The following is a 22,834-nucleotide window of genomic DNA, read 5'->3' as shown; positions in this document are numbered from 1 at the left end:
AGCCAAGAGATCAAAAACGTATCATTTTCGTTCAGAGTGGGAAGAGGATTATTTTTTTGTTTACTCATATTTGAAGTCCATATATCTTATATGCAATGCGAACGTGGCTTTACCGAAGAAGCGCAATGCACAAAAGCTACGAGACGAGTTCCCTGCTAAAACAGACACACGCAGCCGAGAAGTGTGAGAACTGAAATGTAAGTTAGCAGCGCAGCAGTCAGTTTTTACCAAGCCGAACACCACAAGTAAGTCCTCAACGACAGCTTCCCAGTGCCAGCGGTCCCACTGAGATATAGAAATGCGTGTATTTACACTTTTTACCTGGATTTGTCTCGTTTTGCTGTGTGCATATTGACTATGTAGAAAAGTAATAGCTATGGCTCTCTATTTGAACTGGTAGATCTCGGCACACTGGCCACTTCAAAAGTAGATCTTGAGTTAAAAAGGTTGGGCACCCCTGATCTAACCAATGCCATGAAAATTCCATAAATTATGAACCAGCACGTGAAACGCTCGTTGCACATTTGGGGCCGGTTTCAGACTCTCACGCACACGCAAGCAATCTTACGGCAAATATATATAAAATTCCGATTTAAACCTAAAATTAGCAATATGAAATGCATTGTGGTACTTTGCAAATACTGCAGTGGATTTACAAGAAAATGAAACAGTTATATGCATGTAAATGCGTGTGCGTGTGTGCGCAGACTTGCCTCGAAATGAAAATCTCAGGCCAGCCAGCTGACCGAAGCTGTGAACCCTGTCTATTTGCGCTCTTCTGTTTGTTTAGGAAAGCTACCCCGAGGTGTTGGAGACCAAGGAGGAAACAGGTTGGTTTAGTTCTTTCCTTTGACAGCAGAACTTTGCTCACCTGATTTGCTTCCCATTGTTGTAGGTTAGTGGAGGCAGAAACAGGCCTGAAGGAGAAGCTGTGTTTTGACAGCTTCAAGTACCTATAACAACATATAGGCCTACTGTAGTTACCTATAATAGCCAAAATCAGTTAAAATCTATCCATTTTCCAAACCGCTTATCCTACTGGGCCGCGGGGGGTCCGGAGCCTATATCAGTTAAAATATTTGTAATAAATCTTTAAGAAATTTTTGTCTTCCACATCAGCACATTCTTTCAGGGGTATACAGTACGTATATCTACAGTATATCTGCATATGTCTATTAAAAGAAATTAACATTTCCTGTATATCTTATATATAGGGATTCCTAAAGACACTAAGTCAGAAGAAAAAACAGGAAACGATGCAGCTTTAAGTCCAGTCCAGAACGGGTAAGGTTGATAGACATGTGCTTTCAATCTGGGCTTCTGACAGCCTGTCTATACCTTTACTGTAGCTTTTAATAGATACATCTACATAAACTGTGTTTATTTGTAACACCCATGGAGTTTATGATATTAATTAGAAAAGTGTTTATGACTGAGGTAGAGCAGTTGCTGTGCATTTAACACCATTCCCGCCAACCGGACAACACTCTTTGAAATAGGTCTGGAATAACTACCTCTTCTGACTTTGGTACTGTCTCTTTGTTGCTGATGTCGACAGATTGCCAGGGACGAATGAGAACTCAGGAAGTACATGGGAGAGTCAGTCGCCTGTACAGGTAAGTTTCACTCACCGCACTGAGAACACTGATCAATATCGGAACTACAAATAAATTCTTATTTTCCTGTATTAATTATGACAGTAATATCCCGCACACACGTTTCTATATGTATACTTCTGTTAAAAAATTGCTACAGATATTATCAGGCTGTTAGGTTACTACTACCTCTGTTTATAACAGAAGAACTTACCCTGAACACTATATTTAAACCCTGAACACTATATTTAAGCTACCAACATAGGAAACATGTAAAAAAATATGTAACTGTGTAAAAACTACGTAAAACGTAATAATTTGGTAATTTTTTCTAAACACGAGTAAGGTTGCAGTATATTGATCAACCCAATTCTCTAAAAATGTAATTTAATCAAGTGACATATAAAGTACACAATTGGGGACCCATTTACTACGTATGTGTTACGTTTATTTATTCACATGCTGTCTTGGTTTGTACTGCACTGCTGTTTATCGCACTGCCCACTCCCCGCACCAGTCCCTCCCCTGTAACTGTGGCATACGAATTTCTTCCATACACATGTGACAATAAAACCTGAAAATTCCTATTTTTTCTCTGCTATTGGCCTCAGGAAATTAAGGATGCGGACCGGATAAATGTTATAGTGAAGTTCAGGGGGAAGAAAATGACCGTGGATGTGTTCCCCTTGGAGAAGATCTCTGTCCTAAAATGTCATGCGTGCCAAGAGGCTAAATTAAAGGAGGAAAACTTCCAACTGGTCTATGAAGGTAAATATTAAAAATGCTGAAAAGTTTCATAGCCTGTGGCCAGTCAAGCCTCCTGTTTAGTTAAGTAGATGGCGCCTCGCTCAGGTAACATGAAGAGCCAGGAAAACCTGGGACAGGATGACAGTCTATATTAAGGCACGAGCTCAGACACACCCTGTACAGACAATTCGGACTAAATACCAAGGGTGCTCAAGTGTTTTTTCCTGAGGTCGGTTCATCTTACTGCATGTCTTTGAAATGTAAGTGGAAACCAAAATATACAGAGGTAACCAATTGAACGTAGGGAGAGCATTCAGTGGATATAGAGGGAGACGGAATTTGAGGCAACACTAGATTGGGCACTACCTAGCTTCTCAGTTGTAATGCTAGAGATGTAAAAAAGCCATTATTATACTGTTCAGTAATACATCTGAGCAGTCAAGAAACCACTGACTGTTACATTGTTGTTCTCAGGGCAAATCATGGAGGAAACCGGAACCGTAAATGAGTACAATCTCCGTGGTGGGAAGGAAGTCAATCTCGTTTATAGGAGCTGAATTGGAAGAGGCAGTGTTACACTTTAGCAGTGACTGTGGGATTCCCCCGACTCTCCCATTTATTAAGGTTTCTCTTTCATTTTCTTAAAGCAACTGGAACTTCCTGGAATTTCTTGTAAATAATATTAGAATCTTAGTTATCCCAGTAGAAGCCGTGTATGTAGGCGGGGCTGGTATGCAGTTTCTGAAAGGTTTACTTCCACACAGAGCTGAGACATTTTGCATAAAACTACAGGTTCTTTAGGACGTAGAAGGAAAACAGACACTGTAGGTTTCCTTCCTATCAGGATTTCACTACATATACATATATTTAATATTGCAAAATGTAATTTCTCAGACATGAAATCTGTTTAGTTTCTGTTTAATATGCAGCGTCGGTCATTGTGTAATAGTAGTTACTGTATGCATTGCCTGGTATAAATACCTGCTTCATGTCACCTGCATGCTTTTGTATGAACCTGCAGTAAAACTTTTGTTTGATGGTTGGAGATAATATAAATAAAGGCAAAAGAACATACCAGCCAGGGCAGCGTGACAATTGGACCGTGTTCGGAGGGAGGTCATTGTTTTGTACTCTATTGTCTGTATAGAGTCACTGCACAATCTTAATCAAACGCATATGTGAGTCATGCATGCATGAGCGTTGAAGTCCAAATACAAAGGCAACTAAAACTGAAAATTAACAACCAACAAGCCAAAAACAGAAAACAAACGAAACAATGTATACATCCTTTTCCTGAGGGGCTTTTCCAGGGTCACTACCGATAATTAAAGGTAACCAGCCATTCTATGAAAATTTATGCAAGTACATGAGATGGGCTGTAACTTTCTATATGTGCTAAGGGTGCAGGTTAGCAGATGGTTTAAAGTCCTTTATTACTTGAATAGCTTAATGCTTGAATGGTTTGACACACTTGACTCGGATCCTGCAGCACATGCGCGACTCACATCCACAGTTAATTCAGATCCTGTACTTACAAGCAGCAGACCCTGAGGAGGGGCTATGTGAACTGGGTGAACGCGCGCAGTGCATCCATTTGTCATCATCCCCGGTAGCTTTATGTTCCCACTGAGCCAGACTGGGTGCGTGCAGAGAGGTGGGAGAGTCTGTGTGACAGAGACTGAGATGGGAAACCTCCATAGTCTTTTTATAGACCTTAAATCACACGTACGTCTCCATTTATTTAACCGACTGTCTCTCCTACCAACTTAACGTAACAATAAAACATAAACTAGAGTGACCAGATAATCCATGTCAGGTTGGACACTTTGACCTTAGACAGAGTAAACTACCCATGCTGATTGGTGTACTGATAGGTCAGTCATCTATAATCATGCATGTGTCACTAATGTTAATGTGACACGGATGGGAGTCTTTCAATCAAAGAAACAAACTAGTAGGGGTGCAACGGATCGCGGTTGATCCGTGATCCGTACGGATTACGACCCACGGTTCGGAACGCACGTGATCCGCGGATTAACTCGTTTTTTAAACTTTTAGATAAATAAAAAAAAATAACCGCAGATAAAACAGTGTTTTCTGCTGATATTGCTTAAATAATAAATAATTAATTACACAGAAGTCGTGTTTACGTCAGCGGAACATGTGACTCAGTCAACAACGATGGCTAGCGGCGGAACAGAGGAACTCGAAAAGCCTCCCGCGTCATTCAAATCTTTTGTATGGGAGCATTTTGGCTTTCCTGTAAAATATAATGATGACGGAAGAAGGGTGGTGGACAAAACAGTTACAGTGTGTAGACACTGTGGCACGAGAAAGCCGTATGAAAGTGGCAATACATCGAGTATGGCCACGCATCTGAAGCGACATCACCCCGGTGTGCAGACAGGATGCAAACCGAAGCAACCACAGCAACAGCTGCTCACCGCTGCATTTAAGCAGCACTTTGCACCAGAATCAGAGCGGGCTAAAGCTATTACCAAATCTATCGGGATGTTTATCGCGGCAGACATGAGGCCATACTCTGTTGTTGAAAACAAGGGTTTTAAAAACCTCCTAAAAGTGCTTGAGCCACGGTACGAAATACCCTCGCGCACACATTTCAGCATGAAGGTCATGCCTGAACTTTACGAACAGGAAAAAAGCAAAATCGTCGCAGACTTATCAGATGCATCCTCTATTTCGATCACCACAGACGGGTGGACATCAAGGGCTACCGAAAGCTACGTGACTGTGACTGCCCATTATATAACAGCGGGATGGGAGATGCAAAGTCCGGTGCTACAGACACGCCCCCTCTATGAGACTCACACAAGCACAAATCTAGCGCAAATCCTGATAGAAGCAGTAGCTGAGTGGAAGTTAAAGAGACACAATGCATGTAGCAATATCCCAGTCACCACAGATAATGCCAGAAACCAAGTAAATGCAGTGACAGAAGCTGGACTAGGGCCACAGATATCTTGCTTTGCACATGTGATAAATTTAGCATGCCAAAGAGGAATCTCAGTTAACCAGATGGATCGCCTTCTTGGGAGGATTAGGAAGGTGGTTTCTTTTTTCCACAGAAGTACAACAGCAGCTCATGTCCTTAAAACAAAGCAAGAAATGCTACAGCTACCAGCCCACAAGCTCATACACGACGTCACTACAAGATGGAATTCCACATATGACATGTTGGAGCGCTATCTTGAGCAGCAGGCAGCAGTATACTCTGCACTGACAGAAAAGACACTGAAAAAAAATATCAGAGACATTGTCACCTTGTCTGATGATGATGTGAAAGTAGCAGAGGAGGTCCTTCAGCTCCTCAAACCTCTCAAAACAGTCACAACCCTATTGAGTACTGAAAATGCACCATCTGTGTCCATGATCCTACCTCTGAAAACCAGAATTATACAATCCATGTGTGCAAATGAGGAAGACACCAGCATTACCAGAGATGTTAAGGCTGCCATAAGAGGGGACCTGATTTCCAGATACACCAACCCCCCTGAAATACAAGATTATCTTCACAGATCTACTGCACTTGATCCAAGGTTCAAGTCCCTGACTCACATAGAACCAGCCCTACGCGAGAAGACATACACTGATCTCACAACTGAGATTGTGGCTACTGAAGAGGTAAAAAATAATACAGTTATTCATATTATTTAATATTAATATAATTAAGTTATAAAATATTTTAACTATTATTTATGTGAATATTTGATCTTAATTTTGAAAATTACCAGCATATGTTATTGATTGCCTATGAAATATATAACAAGAAATATAGTTAAATAACTCAGTAATTTTTTCTGCAGGGTCAAGCCACAGAGCCAACACCCTCTGAAGAAGACACAGGGCCAAATGCACCTCCTCCACAAAAGAAGTCTTTGTGAAAGAGTCAGACACAGAGAAAACTTTTTACAACACAATCAAAGAGGAGGTAGCATCATACAGGGCAGCAAGCAGTTTGCCAGTGGATGATGGTAATCCGCTGGCGTGGTGGAAACACAATGAGTGTAAATACCCTCACATTGCAAAAATGGCAAGACACTACCTTGCTGTGCCTGGCACTTCAGTTCCTAGTGAGAGGGTATTCTCCACAGCAGGTGACATAGTGACAGCTAAGAGGTCTACTCTCTCCCCAGAGAATGTAGACATCCTCATCTTTTTGAAAAAAAATTTGTCATTATAAGGTTTGGCCTGTTTTCAGTTCTCAGGTTGTTTTTCAATTGTTGCATTGAAGTATTCAAGTATTGAGAATTTTATTTAAAAATTGTATTTATTCAGCTTTTTCAGTTATTTCTTGGTTTTATTTTTGTAATTTATTTTAGTTATTTTTGATAAAACCAAAAGTTCCTTGCCATACTGTTCTTGTAATAAATGAGAAGCAAATTACATTTGACTCCTCCCCTTTTTGCTGATCCGAAAATTGATCTGATCCGTGACTCAAAATCCGTGATATGATCCGAACCGTTAGTTTTGTGATCCGTTGCACCACTACAAACTAGTCAAAACACGAGAAGAACTCAACTATTCACAAAACGTTTGTGGGATTTTTGTGGCCAAATATGTTTGATTTGCAGCTGCTTTCATGAAATTTCTTTTAAACTAGTTCCAGTGAAGAAAGAGACATATTTAATGAGACGTTCATACATTCTTTGTGTATGTAATTTTATATTTAATTGCATTATTTGTGTATGTAATTTTATATAGCATAAACCTAAACAATCACATCCAGTGCTTCTGGTCATGACTGAGTCTGCATTATTAAAGGCTGGTTAACAGACACGAAAGTGAGACCAGGGGTAGGTGCCCTGATCCTGGGGTGCTGGTGTCCAGTAGGTTTTCTGTCCTTCTGTCCAGTTTTGTGTAGGCATCACATTCTTGTGAACCTCCTTAACTTTCCCACAAAGTGACAAGCCCCCATGCACAGGGTTTTTTTACATCACAATTTTGGTTAAAATGGATTTCGTAATTCGAGTCATTTGGAAATACATATTTGTTGCATTTGAATAATGGATTTGCTAATGGTGGCTTTTAGCACTTTGAACAGAAATTATGCCACTTTAATGCTTTTGCTATTCAACCGTGCTCTTTGTGTGCTCCCCTCGCAACACATTTGGATAACATTTACAATAGGGAGGTGGCGTCGTACAATGAATTATTAAAGAGACGGCAAACTATGACTGAAGGTGCCAGACCAGACCAGACCAGAGTAGAAGTGAAACAGGAAAGGGTGAATAGTCCCTCATTTTTAAGGTTGATTTTTAAGGGAATTGTGGGTAATGTTTCATTTGCCAATACTCCATAAAGAAATGCCGCACCCATTTACTCTACCCTAGTCATGCATGTGGATTCTTGCACTGCTTTAATATATATTTGCATTTACCTATTTAGCAGGCACTTCTATCCAAAGCGATATGCAATTTAAAGAGCAGGATAAGCCAATTCCTAGAACAACTGGGGTTACGGGCCTTATTCAAGGGCTCAATAGCAAAATCACTCTACTGAGTTTTGGGTTTGAAACCATGACCCTCCAACCATGGACACCTAATCCACAGAGTCACACACCACCCTGAATCTGCATAGCAATCAACGCTATAATAGATCTTGGGGCCAATTCCCTAACACCTGCGGTCAATGAGAATTAAATATCAATCAGCCTCTGGCTTACAGAATAAGATAAGATCGAAATTCATTCATCACCTTGAGTGGAAATGTCTTCGCGCTGTCCAACACACTGGCAGAAATATACAGCAATTTTGGTGTAAATAAATATAACAAAGAGTGAATGTATGTAAAACACATCGCTATCGCTAAAACTGCTACACATCGCTAAAACTGCTACATGTGCTGATGTGCATCTTATAAACTTAGAGTGAAGATTCAGCCTAGTAAAAAAAGCACAGTTCTTTGTGTGTGTATATGTATCTGTCATATTTTAGCTACTCTGGATGGCTAGGAAAGATCAGACTAATTTAACACAGGATGAAGGCAGAGGCATCTGCAATTTCACTGCTTCAGGGAAGATAAATTAGACAAGTTCTACTGAGTTGTGTCTCACAACTTGTTTCCCAACCAGCAAGTACTCTGTATGGCCAGGCCATAGTCTTTAAAGATCGTGGAGTGTTATTGCTGAGGCGACAGGTAAAACAGGCTGTGGTTTCCTCTCTCAGTGCAAGTGTGAAACCACGTCAGAAACGATGCTTTATGCGCAGGCAGAACAAGGGAATGTTGGGGTGGCAACTATTGAGCACGTCGACAGCTGGGGGAAGAAGTGGTTCCACAGCCTGCTCAACATTCCACGACGGAGGTAAAAAGCGGAACACTGTATGTTCCAGGTGAGCTCCATGAGGAGTTTGACGCGACGTGCCCTGTCTCTCACACCCATAACACACAGCTTACCCTTGCCCCCCCTCTGTGACTCTCAGGAAAGAGCCCTTCAGGCCACCAGCATCAGTGCTTCGATGTCACTCTCACATAATCAGAAAAAGATGATCAGCTGGACAGCCCGTGGGCCTGTGGCGCTGGGGTCAAAAGTTCTGTGCTCTGTGGGACCCTTCTGCCATTTCATTACTGATCTGATTCTGCCCAGCGCATGACCACACAGGCACACGCATTTTCAAGGTCAAGCCTGCAGATCATTGTGCAGCCATTATTGAAGTAATGCATTTCTACATTCATTTATGGATTAAACCAAAAGAAAGGTGATGGTTTGATGAACTTTTTAAAAAACCTCATTGGGTTGGGGGCATCCTGGGGGAATTTCCTGTTTTGGCAGCACAACAGAATACACAGAAACTCATTAAATGTTTGTGTTGTTTCTCACTCAATTTTCATGTCTTCTAAACTGATTTCAGGAGAGGAGCTGATACAGTGACAATGATGTATGTATAATGAAGCTTTTCCGTTGAGCAGTGTCTGCTTTATTACAAAGGACAACAGTCCGTCTTTGTGGATCAGGCCAGAGGTGCCAAGCTTTATTCAAGGAAAGATAATAGCCAGAATATAATCAAGTGCATGTGAGCAGCCAAATTTCCTGTCATGTCACACAATACTTACCATCTGCTGCTTTCAGCAGTGGGACCGTCTTGCTTTTGTCCCAGGTGTTATTTGCTGGGACAGCGGAGTGCCGGACCACCCCGTGCCCAACTGTTAGCCAGGTCTGTCCCCAAATAGTTGCCGTGGTTTCCTGGTGCCTTTGAATGGTTTCTTTCACTTTCTTTAACATTGGATTGAAACATTTAATGAGTGACATTACGTTTGTCGTAACCACCATTAAAACAGAGCTTCCTTTTTGTGTCAGAAATAAGAATTTAATGACAGGTTCAGAAGACCTTAACTCCTTGGACTCCAGGACTGAACCACAGACATTAAAGACCTGCTTCATTATTTCTAAGGCAACGTCAGATGAAAGAACAGGCCTATAGTAACACTTGTAACTAGTAATATATAAGTAAATGTAAAACACTTTGCATTAAAAAATTCACATAATAAATTAAACCTATCCCAACTACAACTATATAAAACTAAGTTACTTAACACCTTAAGTATATTTAAATATAAACAAAACATTTAATTTTATATAACATCCCGCTCTCGGGATCCTATTGTGAAACAAAGCCACACTTCAGAGCGTTTAGATTTAGGCATTTTAACCATGTTTATGGTAACTACTAGCTAATGGTGTTAGTCTGCTGACATCAGAATAATTGTGAGGTGCAGTGATACTACTGTTGACTGACCACCAGAGGGCAAATATCTCAATCAACTGCTCAGGCATTTAAGTGGCGCAGAAATGAGGCACCGACATCTGGAATACATACCAACTGTTGTCACACCCGGCCAGGACGGAAACTCAGGGACCAATAATGCGGAGCACAGAGGTTTTATTATCTGGCCAACGGTACTTGAATCGGCAGGCAAAGTTATGGTCACGGGTCCAGAAGGTTCCAATGCCAGAGGTATCAAGCCTACAGAGGCACAGGTTTGGGGACAAAGCTTGTTTTGTGGGCCTCAATGGTCTCGAGTCTTCTACCAGATGGAAGAATCTAGCAGAGGTGGTGTCCAGGATGAGAGGGGTCAGCTATCATCTTGCCAGCATACTTGATTCTGCTGTTGTGATTGTCCTGAAGCGTTGGCAGAGTATAGCCAATAATCCGCTCCGCTGTCCTGACTATACACTGGAGTTTGGCTCACTCTTGTGATGTGGAGGAGTCAAACCAGATGGTTACGGATGAAGTGAGGATGGCCTCGATGATTGCTGGGTAAAACTGTGTGGAGCAAGAGGCAGAGCATGTGAGGAAGGACCGAAGGATTCAGGGGCAAGGAAGGGCTGGAACAGGCAAGAAGAGACAGAACAAGATTGTAACACTCAGCTCACAGAGAAGCAAGTGCGAGGACAGAGGGGTTAATAACGGAACTGAGCCAGGTGTGGATGCTAATTGGTGCTAATCAGTCTGCCCCACTCTGCACCAGGTTCTTAGGTAGAGGTGGACAGTGTTAAACATGGTGCTCCTTCATAGAATATGTGGAGAGTCCATCCCTCACTTTAGAATGAGGACTTTAAGTCCGACTTTTAACTTTTCTCCCTTTTTTTAGCTTTCTGATCCTGTTATACAGTATATGTGCTCTGGCCTCTATTGTGAGGTAGAATCTCTCACTGCTCTCAGTCCTTTAGGAGACTCTGTACCTGCTGTGCTGGGCATTAGCCAAACCTTATATGTTGTATTTTCCTATTGTGATGTTTCGGCTTTTGCCTGCATATTGACCTTGTCTTCTGCGTTGCCAATTTGGATTTGAAATCTCAATCAACTGACCGGGTTTCTGACCCAAGCCTGTCCTTTGGAGTAACAGTTGTAGATTACATTTTTTTAATATATAATATGCTTACCATGATTATTTTGCTCATTTCTTATGGCTCTGTGGTTCAGCTTAGACACCTTTCCTAAATTTTACGTGATAACGCTATTTTACTCACCAATAAGAAGAACGTGAAGAGATTTTTTTGAGGCGAATCATTGTCTGAAGGTGTCTAAGACCCAGGGGTTGCAGCCCGGGTAGGCAGAGGGCGCGTGCACGGCCTGCTCCCAGTGCTCGGTGTATTCACGGTTCACAGAGCCGCTCACACTAACTTGAAGCGACGGAAGAACCTTTTGCGGAACAAACAGGAGTATAGTATCAGGGAAGGCTGACCGAGCCATGAACCGGTGCCCCAACACGGAGCAAATTAACATCATCAAAAATAACGCAGCGCTTTCAGATCATTTAAACAAGGCAGCGGACGCTGCCTCTGGTGTCAGCTTCTGTTAGAGCAGGCATGCATACTGCCAGAGTCGCTGCTTCCTTACTGGGCATGCTCACTGTCCCCAAGGCCGCCTGTACAGGTTACAATGCGGAGTGCATTTAGAGAGGACCCCCTCCCTCCCTCTCGGTGCAAGAGGTTAAAAAGTCTATAAATGTAATTTACCATAGTTTCGGTATTTATCTGTAAACACCAAAAAGTCACCATATCTTGAGGTTTTCTACTGTCCAGGTCACTTCTTCATAACACAGCTACACAACAGCTTATGCCTTACGTGTATCAAGACCCCTGAAGTCTTCAACCAGAAGTCTGGTTGAAGTCTTGTAACCACGTCTTGAATATCCTTTCTGAAGAAGGTCCAAAAAGACTGAAGCCTTTTACGATCATCACTGACCAAAAAGCAACAGAGGAGTCTGGTAATTTCTAGTTAAAAGCTCTGAAAATCAGTATGTTCTACACCAAAGTTCAGCTATAAATACATTTCCTGAGTTTGTTCATTATCCAAATGCCTGGGATCAACATTTATAAAAAAAAAAAAAAAATCAAAACATTTTTTATAGATTACTACTACAGAGAACTAAATTGCGGAGAAACATGCGTCCATATTCCAGCCGCTTGAGGTTGTGTGAGATACTGGTGACTGCCTGGAAAAATAAGGCAGGTGCACATTCTGGCCGAGGTGGCGAAACATGCAATGATTTTTTTCCTAGAAATCCACCTTTAAATGCATTTCTGCCACAGGCATTGCTATTATGACAAGTCGATTTAGCACTTTGTAGGTATTGTTTCCTTACAGGGCACGGTACAATGGCAGTAAAAGCAGTGTACCTACTCACCTCCCAGCAGTGTACCTACTCACCTCCCAGCAGTGTACCTACTCACCTCCCAGCAGTTTCGTGATACTTATGATACAGAAAATCATTAACTGAATAACGAGACGCAAAGGTGACTCTGCAGTGTTTTAACTGGCTGCCCTCCCCATTCCCACCCCCCCCCACCCCCCGCAGTGGTTCGCTTGTGGGGGGACAGGGCTACGGCACACTGCAGGGTTGCACTGTGGCTCTGAGCTGCCGAAGGTGTCAGAGTGCATTAGCACAGTACTGCACGGCTGGGCAACACCCAAAGAAAGATAAGGAGAGAGGGATGCAGAGAGAAGGATGGAAAAGAGGAAGAGCAGAGTGAGGTCATCGGCACACTTAGGCCAGCCCAGCCCAGGGACTACAGGCAATCGGGTTTCAAGATCAGCTAAACAAATATAAATTCAGTATCTCATCAAATCTCATTATGCACCTGAGTCCTATATCCCCTTTTCAAGCTAGGCTGCTGTAAATGGGTGCATGCGTCTGTCTGACAGTTGGAGTATATGTGCTTATGTTGGTGCATTCCTCTGGCTCCTCCCCCACATGTCTGAGCTGTAAGCACTCATCTGGAATGCTGTGAGTGATAACCATAACCAGTGGCTGGTCTCCAGCGATTAGCTTGCTTTCTTTCATGCCAAAAGCTATACTGTGATCCATGGCCCCTCGGACCCTGGGGGAGAAGCCCCCCCCACCATCCTCCAGGCTGCAGTGATGCCAGCGGCTTTTTCTCCCACCTTCCTGCAAGGTTTTCTGCATTTGCAGAACTGAACTACCTTAGGTCAACTGATACTTCCTCGTCTCGCAGGATTTTCGAGAGGATGTCAGTAGTGGCTAATCGGAGAATGAGGAGAATCCTCAATGGGACACCCTAGCTGTAGGCTGGGAATGATGGTTGGGAAAAAATCTGTGTATTTTAATACTACAGCTTATCCAGTGGTTTTCAAACTGTGTGGCACTCCACTCCCTGGAGGGTGTAAGACAAAGTATTACTACAATTACTACGAGCTCTGGGGTGTGAAATTCACAGGCTGAAACTCTCTGTGGCCTTACAAGTGTGTATATGTACCTCTATCCCTCCCTCCCTCTCTCTGTGTGTGTGTGTGTGTGTGTGTGTGTGTGTGTGTGTGTGTGTATATATATATATATATATACACACACACACACACAGGTATTGTGTATCTTATATATGTATATGATAAATGATAAACAAGCTAATTAGGAAATCTATGTCCAATACTGAAATAATTCCAGAGATATGAAACTCTTTAAACCACAGGCAACTCAACCCTAATTTGACTACGAAGTGTCAATATTTTAAACTCCTCATTGCTGCCATCTGTAGGTTAACTGTTGTCACTGCAGGTATGGGTACTGAATAAAAATCGCACACCTGCTCACTGGTGATTTGTATTTATTGACTTTGCTATTTTTTCCCATCCATTCAACCATCCATCCATCCATCAACCAGTACAGCCCGGAGGAGATGCCACTTCATCACAGGACACGTACTCTTGCACAGTCATAAACTATTGGCAATTTACAGATGCCCATCACCACAAATGAACTCTACGGGCTGGAACTGGAAATCAGAACTGCACACATACAGAGCAGAGACAGAATTTGAACCCCCTTCCCTGGAAAGGCGAAGACAAAATGAGCCATGGCACCCCCCTAAATGAAGTCTTAAGATTTAAATAAATAAACCGCTACGATTATTAGACTTTCAGATACATCACAATTTCCTTTTCCACTCCTCATATTGGCACAATAAAAACTCCCTGTATGTAAATTTTGTTGGTTTTCGCGTATGATGTTGTTGAAATTTAACATTTTTCAAGGAGGAGCCTAGACAGCACCTCAGTGAGCAAAGGGATTAGAGGTGGGTACACATCAAGGATACTTTAATAGCTTCCAGTCTCCAAAACAGCATCTATAGTCTGCAGGGGGGACACTTGAGCTGCGACCCAACTGGACTGTTACCCGAAACTGACTTAAGGGACAGCATGTAGCTATGGAGAGGGAGCGATGGGCAGAGGCTATGCTCTGCCCAGTGGAACAATCATATGGAGCCAGTGGCCGCATTGTCCTGGGAAACTCTGCAGGGGGCGCTGCTCCCAGGTGACTACCTTTCCAATATGCCCACTCCTCATCACTTCCACCCTTATCCATCTTCCAGATCTGCTCTGCCTGAGCCTCACCACACCTCACTAAGACCAAGGAAATCCATGCACAAAACTGAGGCTCCCTGGCACTATTGAAATGGTGTCACTGCCGGATAAATGACATTATGGCGGATGACATGCAGCTAAACACTTATCATTAGCACAAATATGGTTCTGACCATTTAAATATACCTATTTATTAAAAAAATGAAATTCTTATTTTTGTAACCCAGAACAGTGGAGAATATTTTATTATTCAGTATATTAAAACAGAACAGAGACGGCTTTTTGGATGAACAAACGTCAGGTTATTCTTGTGCTTAAACCAGTATGATTTACTGTGAGAGCCTGCGGGTATGTTGGAATGGGATGGATGGCTCCGGCTGGCAATATAAGGAACATCTTGCTGGGATAAAGGCTCCAAAAGCTTTTTAAGTACAACAGTTCTGGATATAGCACTGCGTGTCAGAGTACACACCGAGAGGGCCGCTGTAATTCTGCATTTTAACATTAATTGGTACTTATTGCCATAGTGGTTCGGCTCCATTTGCAGTAACGGGGCTTGAATGTACTGAACCTACTGCACTGCCCTAGTAAAGGATGAAAGCACTTTAATGATGCTGTAGGTGAAAGTGCAAAGACAGACCTGTCTCTCTACATCACCCTCTCCAGATGGGTCACTGTCACCGAGACTGTGTGTAGGTGAGCCATCGTGAGGAAGGCAGGGCACAGCTGCAGAGGGGTGAGATGGCATTCAGCAGGGGCCAGTCACATCACGGGTGAATCATGCTAAGGGCGGCCAGCCATTGCCCTGGCATGTGGTAGAATCAGTGACCCAGAATAAAAGGTGCGTGATGACAGGAGGCTCAGTACCTCGTTCTCATGCACTTAGCAGCCCCGTGCAGCATCGTGTCATGACCGCTGCTCACCACTGGGCCCAAACTCTCCCCCAGGGCCCTTCCTCAACACAGAACCAATTACCTGCCTAATTCTAACTCTATTCCCAGATTTACCCACCGACCCCCAAAAAGCACACCACCATGTGTGCCAATGCCCAAGCCGGGCAGTGTGTTTTGCCAAGCGTAACGGAGGAAGGTGCACAGAGACGGACACAAGTCCAGCCCCACAAAGCCTGATTCAGCCCACCTTCCCAGACCATCGCATTTAAACCCAACCTGAGCTTGTCTGAAACATTCATAACCTTACTCTCTAATCTCTTTTCAATCTTCCAAAGCAGACAGGCACAATTCATTAACAGTCCTTAAAAAAAAAAAAAGTCCACTGTAAATGTATGAAGTCCTTCCAGGGCTCTGGGTGGGGGTGTCCTTTGAAAAAGCCGGTCCAGTGAAGCCGGGGCTCCTCCGTCCGTGACGACACGTGGCTGCGTGTGCCGTGACCTCTTCAGCCTCCCCTCTTCTCCCACAGCCCTCCCATCCTTCATCCCCTAGTCACTTGTACAGGGCTCCTCAATACATCTTCTGTCGGCTTGGCAACACCGCCTCTTTCAGGAAGGAGAAGACCAGCAGAATTCCCGAACGTTTACCTCGCTTTCCCTTGGTAAAGTAGTTGGACACGACATCATCTACAGAAACGGAGGAAAGAAGGACAAGTGAGAAATCAGAGAAAATGGGCAGTAAATTGAGCAGCGACAACAAAAACAAGAAAAACAACCACCACACCTTTATTCAAACATGACACACCCCACTGCCCTGAACCCACGAGAGTTTAAACAGTTCCGATACGCCGCACGGCGCTCGATAGACTGGCATTTCTAAAAATAAATCTAACAATAAATATTCTTTAGCGAATGGTGGGCCTGCAGGAATCACATGACTTACTGACCTCATTTGCTGAGTAGATACTAGAATTCGCCACACCACATTCAACTCGCCCCTAACATTACCAGTCTCTACACTGCGTAACTAATGCTTACGTCCAAAGTGACTTTCAGCTTTACCCATTTATAAACAGAAACTGCTCTGAAGAAACTCAGATTACGTTCCCTGCTGTGGGCACTACAGGAAAACCTCTAAAGCATAACAGAAAGGCTTCTAATCAGAATCCAAGCACTACCCCAGAGTGGAATGACAAAGAGAGGCAACTTTTGAGTCCATGTACCAGACCAGCACGCTGCCTGTGGCGCCACTGCAAAGCAGGCCTGCACCTGGAAGGAGGGGGACTCACCTCCCTGCTGTATAGTAGAAGGAAGAACATTCTCCCCTGCAGACAGGGACACAAAGAAAGAGAAGGGGATGATCCACAGGCAGATGGTGAAGTAGGCCAGCACCTGAAGGACACGAGACAAGAAATGAGGGAAGGAACTTGTGCTCACGTCAAAATTTGCATTTATTTATTGTTCAAAGTACCATGCAAAGGAGGACAGCTTCAGATCTAAAGGCAAGACCAGCCAGCATCAACCCCGTCAACATTTAGGATTAACTGCCTTACACGAGTGTTCGATGGGGATAATTACTCTGCTAGCCAATGGATTCAAACCCATAACCACGTGTACATAGATACAGATCCCTGACTGAATGAACAACACACCAGCCCACATATGAGTGCGTTTATGATGGAAGCCGTTCCCAACTGATAATGAACTGTCAGTAAACAGTAAACAGCCAATCGGATTGAACAATAAACTGTCCTGGAATAATGAAGGAGTTTGACAATAGACATAGACATTATCTGGCCTTTGAGAAATAATGGCACGCAAAAAAAATGCATGGGTAGCCAATATAAAATATAGTGAATCTCTCAAAATAGTCACGTCTGCTTACCTCAGAGAAAGGGTAGTACTCTTCTGCGAAGTACTGGAATGCCATATAGTGGTTCAAGACAACCAACACTACAGAAAGAAGGCACATTGTAATTATACAGGACTCTCAAAGCTGTACTGACAAAATACCTACCGCTAAAACACTGTATTGCTGTACTGTATCCCTGATGTAGCCACCCCAAGAAATTCCTTTTAGCTATATACATATATATTAACGTATGTTCACTGAGGGCAGTGGTGGCTTAATGGTAAGGGAAGCACACTTCTAATTGAAAGACTGCAGGTTCAAATCCCCGACCAGCAAGGTACCACTGAGATACCCTAAGCAAGGTACCGCCCCCAAGCACTGCTCCCTGGGCGCTGAATTAGCTGCCCCCTGCTATGTCACTACGTCACATATGGGTTAAATGTAGAGGATGCATTTTTTTGTTGTGCACTGTGTGCTGTGGTGCGTCAACAAAAACCATTGATCACAAAATTCTAATTTAGATAAATACACATATTTAGGTATAGAGTACATTACTACCCCTCTCACCCTCATTGTGATCTATCTTGTGTGCTGTTCTGCTCTATGTTGCACATACAGTAAAGGAGAACGATAGTTCGTCTCACTGTATACTTATTGTGTATTGTTTGGATGACGATAAAGCTCTATTTATACTTGTATACTATTTACTCCAGGGCCCTGGAGCAAAATAATCACAGGTAACTGTAATAACACAATTCCAGATATTAGCCTGCATGACTGTAGCGATCACAAGTGAAGAAGTTATCTGCTCACCACAAGAAAGGATGAAATTCGGCGAAGTCAACAAAATGTAGGGGAACGTCTGTAGAAGGCCAAAGTACACGAGGTTTGTGAAGAGGCCGACGCCCACCATCAGAGTGGGGAAGCCTTCGAAGAGGTAGAGCCCGACCAACACACCTGTGGAGAACTGGGGTGACAGGGGGGCCGAAACAGCGACTCACATTAGAGTGTGGTAGTGAGCAAAAGAACATAACATGAGCTTCAAACAGGAGAGATTATTTTTAAGAGATTTGAAAGTCATATTTAATAAACAGAACAAAGAGAAAAAATGCAGTAGGACTGAGGACTCACCAGTATCATGTACTTAATTATTCGGCTGGTTGCCACTGTGTACTCTTCTATTAGTTCTGCCAAGTAATACAGTCCAGCAGCTGTGAACACACAAATGCATAACGAAAGATAACAAGTGATGCATGGCCATTACTAAACCATACATGATTGATTTTAAAGCAGATCGCGCGCAGGTAAAGCATTTATCTGTGGATAAATCATTAATGCAGAAAAAGAAGCTGACAGCCAGGCGTGCACCTCCGTGTGACAGGCTGCAAATCCCTCACTCAAGGCAGGGAGGGAAAAGTGTCACGCACTGCCCCGATTTTCGGTACTTCACACTCGATAACAGGGCATGACAAGTAATCACACCCCCTTCGTTTTGCAGCGCTGGCCCGCACATGTGACCCAGCCACTCCGAGCCTTAAATGTGTGATCGCTTCTTTCCCCGTTTTCCAGTTGTTCCCTAAATACGAAGCAGCCTTCGGTTTAGTGCTGTTCTTAGGTTTACCTGCGTCGATCAGCAACTTTACGAAATATTCGTCAACTGAGCAAACGTTAGATACAACATCCGAACAGCGCATTTAAGATCATACGAAATCCTACAAAATCAGGCTAAAACTATTTCTCTTAAATGGATCGATTCATTCGGCTGATGTATAAAAGGACTACCATCCATTCATTTTCCATAACACTTTATCCAGTTGCAGTGGATCAGAACATTTATCCCAGAAAGCACAGGATGGAGAACACCCTGGACTGCATGCCGGATAAATTCAATTAAAAATTAGATTGGCCTGAGTCATATTACACTCGGCATTTAAGATTTTTAATTAGGTGAAGACCGTATTTAAGTGCCAAGAGAAGGGCAAGTAGCAAAAGAAAATTAAATAAAACGTCTATAATCGGAAAAAGACTCTCTCCCCCCCAGGTGAACGTTTAATACCGTAAACTGCCTACGTGGACAGTGTCGGGAAGTAACTGGGTTAAAACTGGACTTACAACGGTCTACTTGAGATGAAAATATTATTTATGTTGCACAGACACTGCGCGGTTTCCACTGCAAACTGACAGGTTGACATTGTTACGAAATTAATTTACCCCGCTTTTCACATTATTTAAGCGCAGTCTATCATGCCCCATACGACTTCAAGTTACTGACAACAGCTTGTTTGACAGAATATAATACTAAACATTACGACATGATACAGGATATTTGATACAGCTTATACAATTATAATGTGTTTTCGAGTCACCAGGTTAGCTAACACCCTGATTCACTCAAATCTAAAATGTCTCGGTTTCTTAATCGCCTGAGGAGGGGGAAATTAACCACCATAAATCTAAATACGTGCGTGTAAAATGATTTAGATTGCATGCGATATTTGTTTTATCTCACTCTTACACGACATTTCGGATAAATGGCTTAACTACAGGACGCCTGGAGGCCAAAGAAAAGCAGGGCGATGAGATGAAAAGGGGCGTACAAATGCAGTCAATGGCCATGGCTATTTTAGGTCGCCAAGAGTATCAATGGCTACACAACTCACCTATCGCTAGAGTGACGAACGAGATTTGTATCACCAGAGAAAGCCAGCTAAGTAAATAAATAAACCACATCTCTTTTCTAGTAAATCGCCAAATATGACTACAAGAGAGAGCAAGCAGCTAAATCCAGCCACTAAGAAATATTGGGAAGAATGTTTTACTGGTCAAAGTTCCTCCCAGCGACAAGAGGGAAAGAGCGACGAAAGCAGATGTGGTCAGATGAGCGGCACACGCTGGTATCATTAGCGCCCCCAGTGTTCGGAGGACTTAGAAACACATGCGAAAATGTAAAACTCGTACAAGTTGTAGAAGGAAAAGATGTTCAATGACTGTATTAATCAAAGCCTAAATATAGTTATGCAGTACAAATATTAAGCGAAACCCCATTTATCGCTCATGATTACTTATTATTATTATAAATAAAATTGGACATTGGTAGGCCCGGGAGGGAGGCTTATTCTGTCTGTTATGTCTTAGGCAGAAAGAGATATACATATCTCAAGTAGAGTCTAGAAGTTGAGACAGATTCCGATAAATTGAGCAAGATGGGTGGATTTTACTTTGTTACCAAGGTGAACCAATAGAGCAGGAGAATTGTGTTTGTTATACGTTTGAGCTCGGTTTGTTGGTGTTTTGTGACCAATCAGGACTTAGAAGTCCTTATTGGGAATTGGGACTTATGGTACCAAGTGCCAGAGTGTGATGGGAGCGCTTTGCTGGATTGCTGGAATAAAAGAGATTTTCTTTACTCACCAAACTGACTTTACTCCAGACTTTTATTCTAAGTGACTCTCTGTGTTATCAGTGGGGTTAGTCTATTGGAAAAAGCATCAATAGACTTAATTGGTACAAATCTTTACATAGTCCTTTTTGGCGTTGTCAAACAAAATGCAAACTAATGAAGTTTTCTACTGCAAACGTATATTGCTGAATATCTGCGTTTTATGTACTGTATGTATGTTTGTAATGTGCTGTTTTCCTCATTTGTACATCACTTTGGATAAAAGCATCCACTAATTGTGTAAATGTAAATATAATGTGAATATTATGACTTTGACTGTGGTATGGTTGTTTGTGCCAGAGAGAGTGCTTTGAGTACTTCAGAAACTGCTGATCTCCTGGTATTTTAACAAAATACAGTTTCTAGAAATTACACAAAATGGTGCAAAAACACCCAGTGTGCAGTAGTTCTGTTTGGTGGGTGGAAATGTTTTGCTAATGACGGAGGTCAGGATTGGTTTAGGCTGACAGGAAAACTAGAATAACTCAAATTGCCACTTTTAACACCTGTGTTGAGCAGAACAGCATCTCTGAATGTACAACACCTTCCTTGAGCTGGATGGGTTACACTAGCAGAAGACCAGATTGAGTCCCTGTCCACTAAATTTGCACAGTTCACCCACCTTCTAATGGTTACTTCCATCAGGAAAATGTGCCACGTCAAAAGTGAACTTCAATGGCTTCTTCAGTCACCAGACCTGAATTGAAAGAGAACCTCTGGGATGTGGTGGAACAGGAAATCCACAGTGCCAACGTGCATCAGAGAACAATGGCAGCAATTAGGCATTACAATCATGTGAACGTGGACCAGAATCTCTAAGGAATGGTTCAGTCAATGCCGTGAAGAAATCTGGCAGTTTTTAGAGCAAAGGAGGGTCCTAACCAGTATTAGATGGTGTTCCTAATGTGCCTGATGAGTGAATACATGCATTTATTAACCAACTGCCATATATTCATGAAGAAGTACAATCTCACATTTCCTGTCTCTTGGACAATCACCCAGTATTATATAATATTAAGTATTATAGTGGAGTTTAAACAAGTGGAATTTAATTTTAAACATGCTTTATTCATTTTATTTATTTATTTTATAATTATTTATCTATTTATTTATTTACTTATTGTGTAAATAAGTAAATTTAGGTACTGGAATGCCTTTTCGTTTCCGGTGAAATGGCATGAAATTTTCAAGCAATCAAAGGAAAAAGTCTCTATCTAGCAAGTGTGCAAAATTAATAAGCAAGCAAAATTGCCAGAGGAGTGACAAGAACTGCATCCATTTGAGGCACTTTTAAGCAAAGGCACGTCTGCAACTGTGTGAAAAGACATTGTCTCCATAAGACTCTGGAAAGCTGCAGGAGAAATTTCTCACCTGCCTGCTTTTAGCTAGATAATGTGTGAGGGTCTGCGCCTAGAAGTGTAGGAGTAGTGAGGTCTGATCCTTCAGCTGTGCTCGGAGACACGAAAGCCAGGCAGAAATGGGGACCTTCGCTCCATTAACCGGGAATTACTCATCCATGTGGTTTGTTACATAAAATCACCATCTAAAATCTCTGCCACACGGCAAACTCCGGCATAAGCATGACTCATTTCATATGCGTATAGATATGCAGACGATCCCCTGCAATATATGTAGGCTGCAAAATAGTAATAGAGGAGCAACATGACATGTTATTCTTCAAAACGTAAAAAAAAATCCTATAATGTTACAGAACCACAGTGATTTTGAAAGGTGTCACTGTAAATATTATGAAAGGTTTCCTCTATCCACTTATGTGTTGAGCTGACAGTCATTCTATTGTACTCCTCTTTGTCCTATTCCCATTCCATAGGGGACACTGGCTGAATAATTTGTGAGTATATGAGTGGGTCGGTGCGAACAGCCATTATTTCCCCACCAGGGGAGCGGAAGGCCCCGGCTACAAAGAGCCGTGCTGAAGGTGCCAGGCGGCGGAGGGGGACAGACATGTGA

At 42.6% G+C, this 22,834-nt stretch overlaps 1 protein-coding gene across 1 annotated transcript; it reads right to left on the bottom strand.

Moving 5' to 3' along the window:
* Nucleotides 1–14,399: 14,399 nt before the first annotated feature.
* tex261 (testis expressed 261) lies at nucleotides 14,400–20,285 on the bottom strand. The gene is made up of 6 exons (XM_048971051.1): nucleotides 20,085–20,285; nucleotides 18,556–18,635; nucleotides 18,238–18,391; nucleotides 17,458–17,525; nucleotides 16,862–16,964; nucleotides 14,400–16,259 (listed from the first exon to the last, which is right to left on the bottom strand). Exons 1-6 carry the CDS (start codon nucleotides 20,152–20,154, stop codon nucleotides 16,144–16,146), a joined length of 591 nt encoding a protein of 196 aa, XP_048827008.1. The 5' UTR covers nucleotides 20,155–20,285; the 3' UTR covers nucleotides 14,400–16,143.
* Between the last annotated feature and the right edge of the window lie 2,549 nt (nucleotides 20,286–22,834).

The sequence above is a fragment of the Brienomyrus brachyistius genome, chromosome 12 (assembly GCF_023856365.1).
Source record: "Brienomyrus brachyistius isolate T26 chromosome 12, BBRACH_0.4, whole genome shotgun sequence".
In the NCBI taxonomy this organism is placed as follows: domain Eukaryota; kingdom Metazoa; phylum Chordata; class Actinopteri; order Osteoglossiformes; family Mormyridae; genus Brienomyrus; species Brienomyrus brachyistius.
This window is presented reverse-complemented; position numbering and strand designations above follow the sequence as displayed.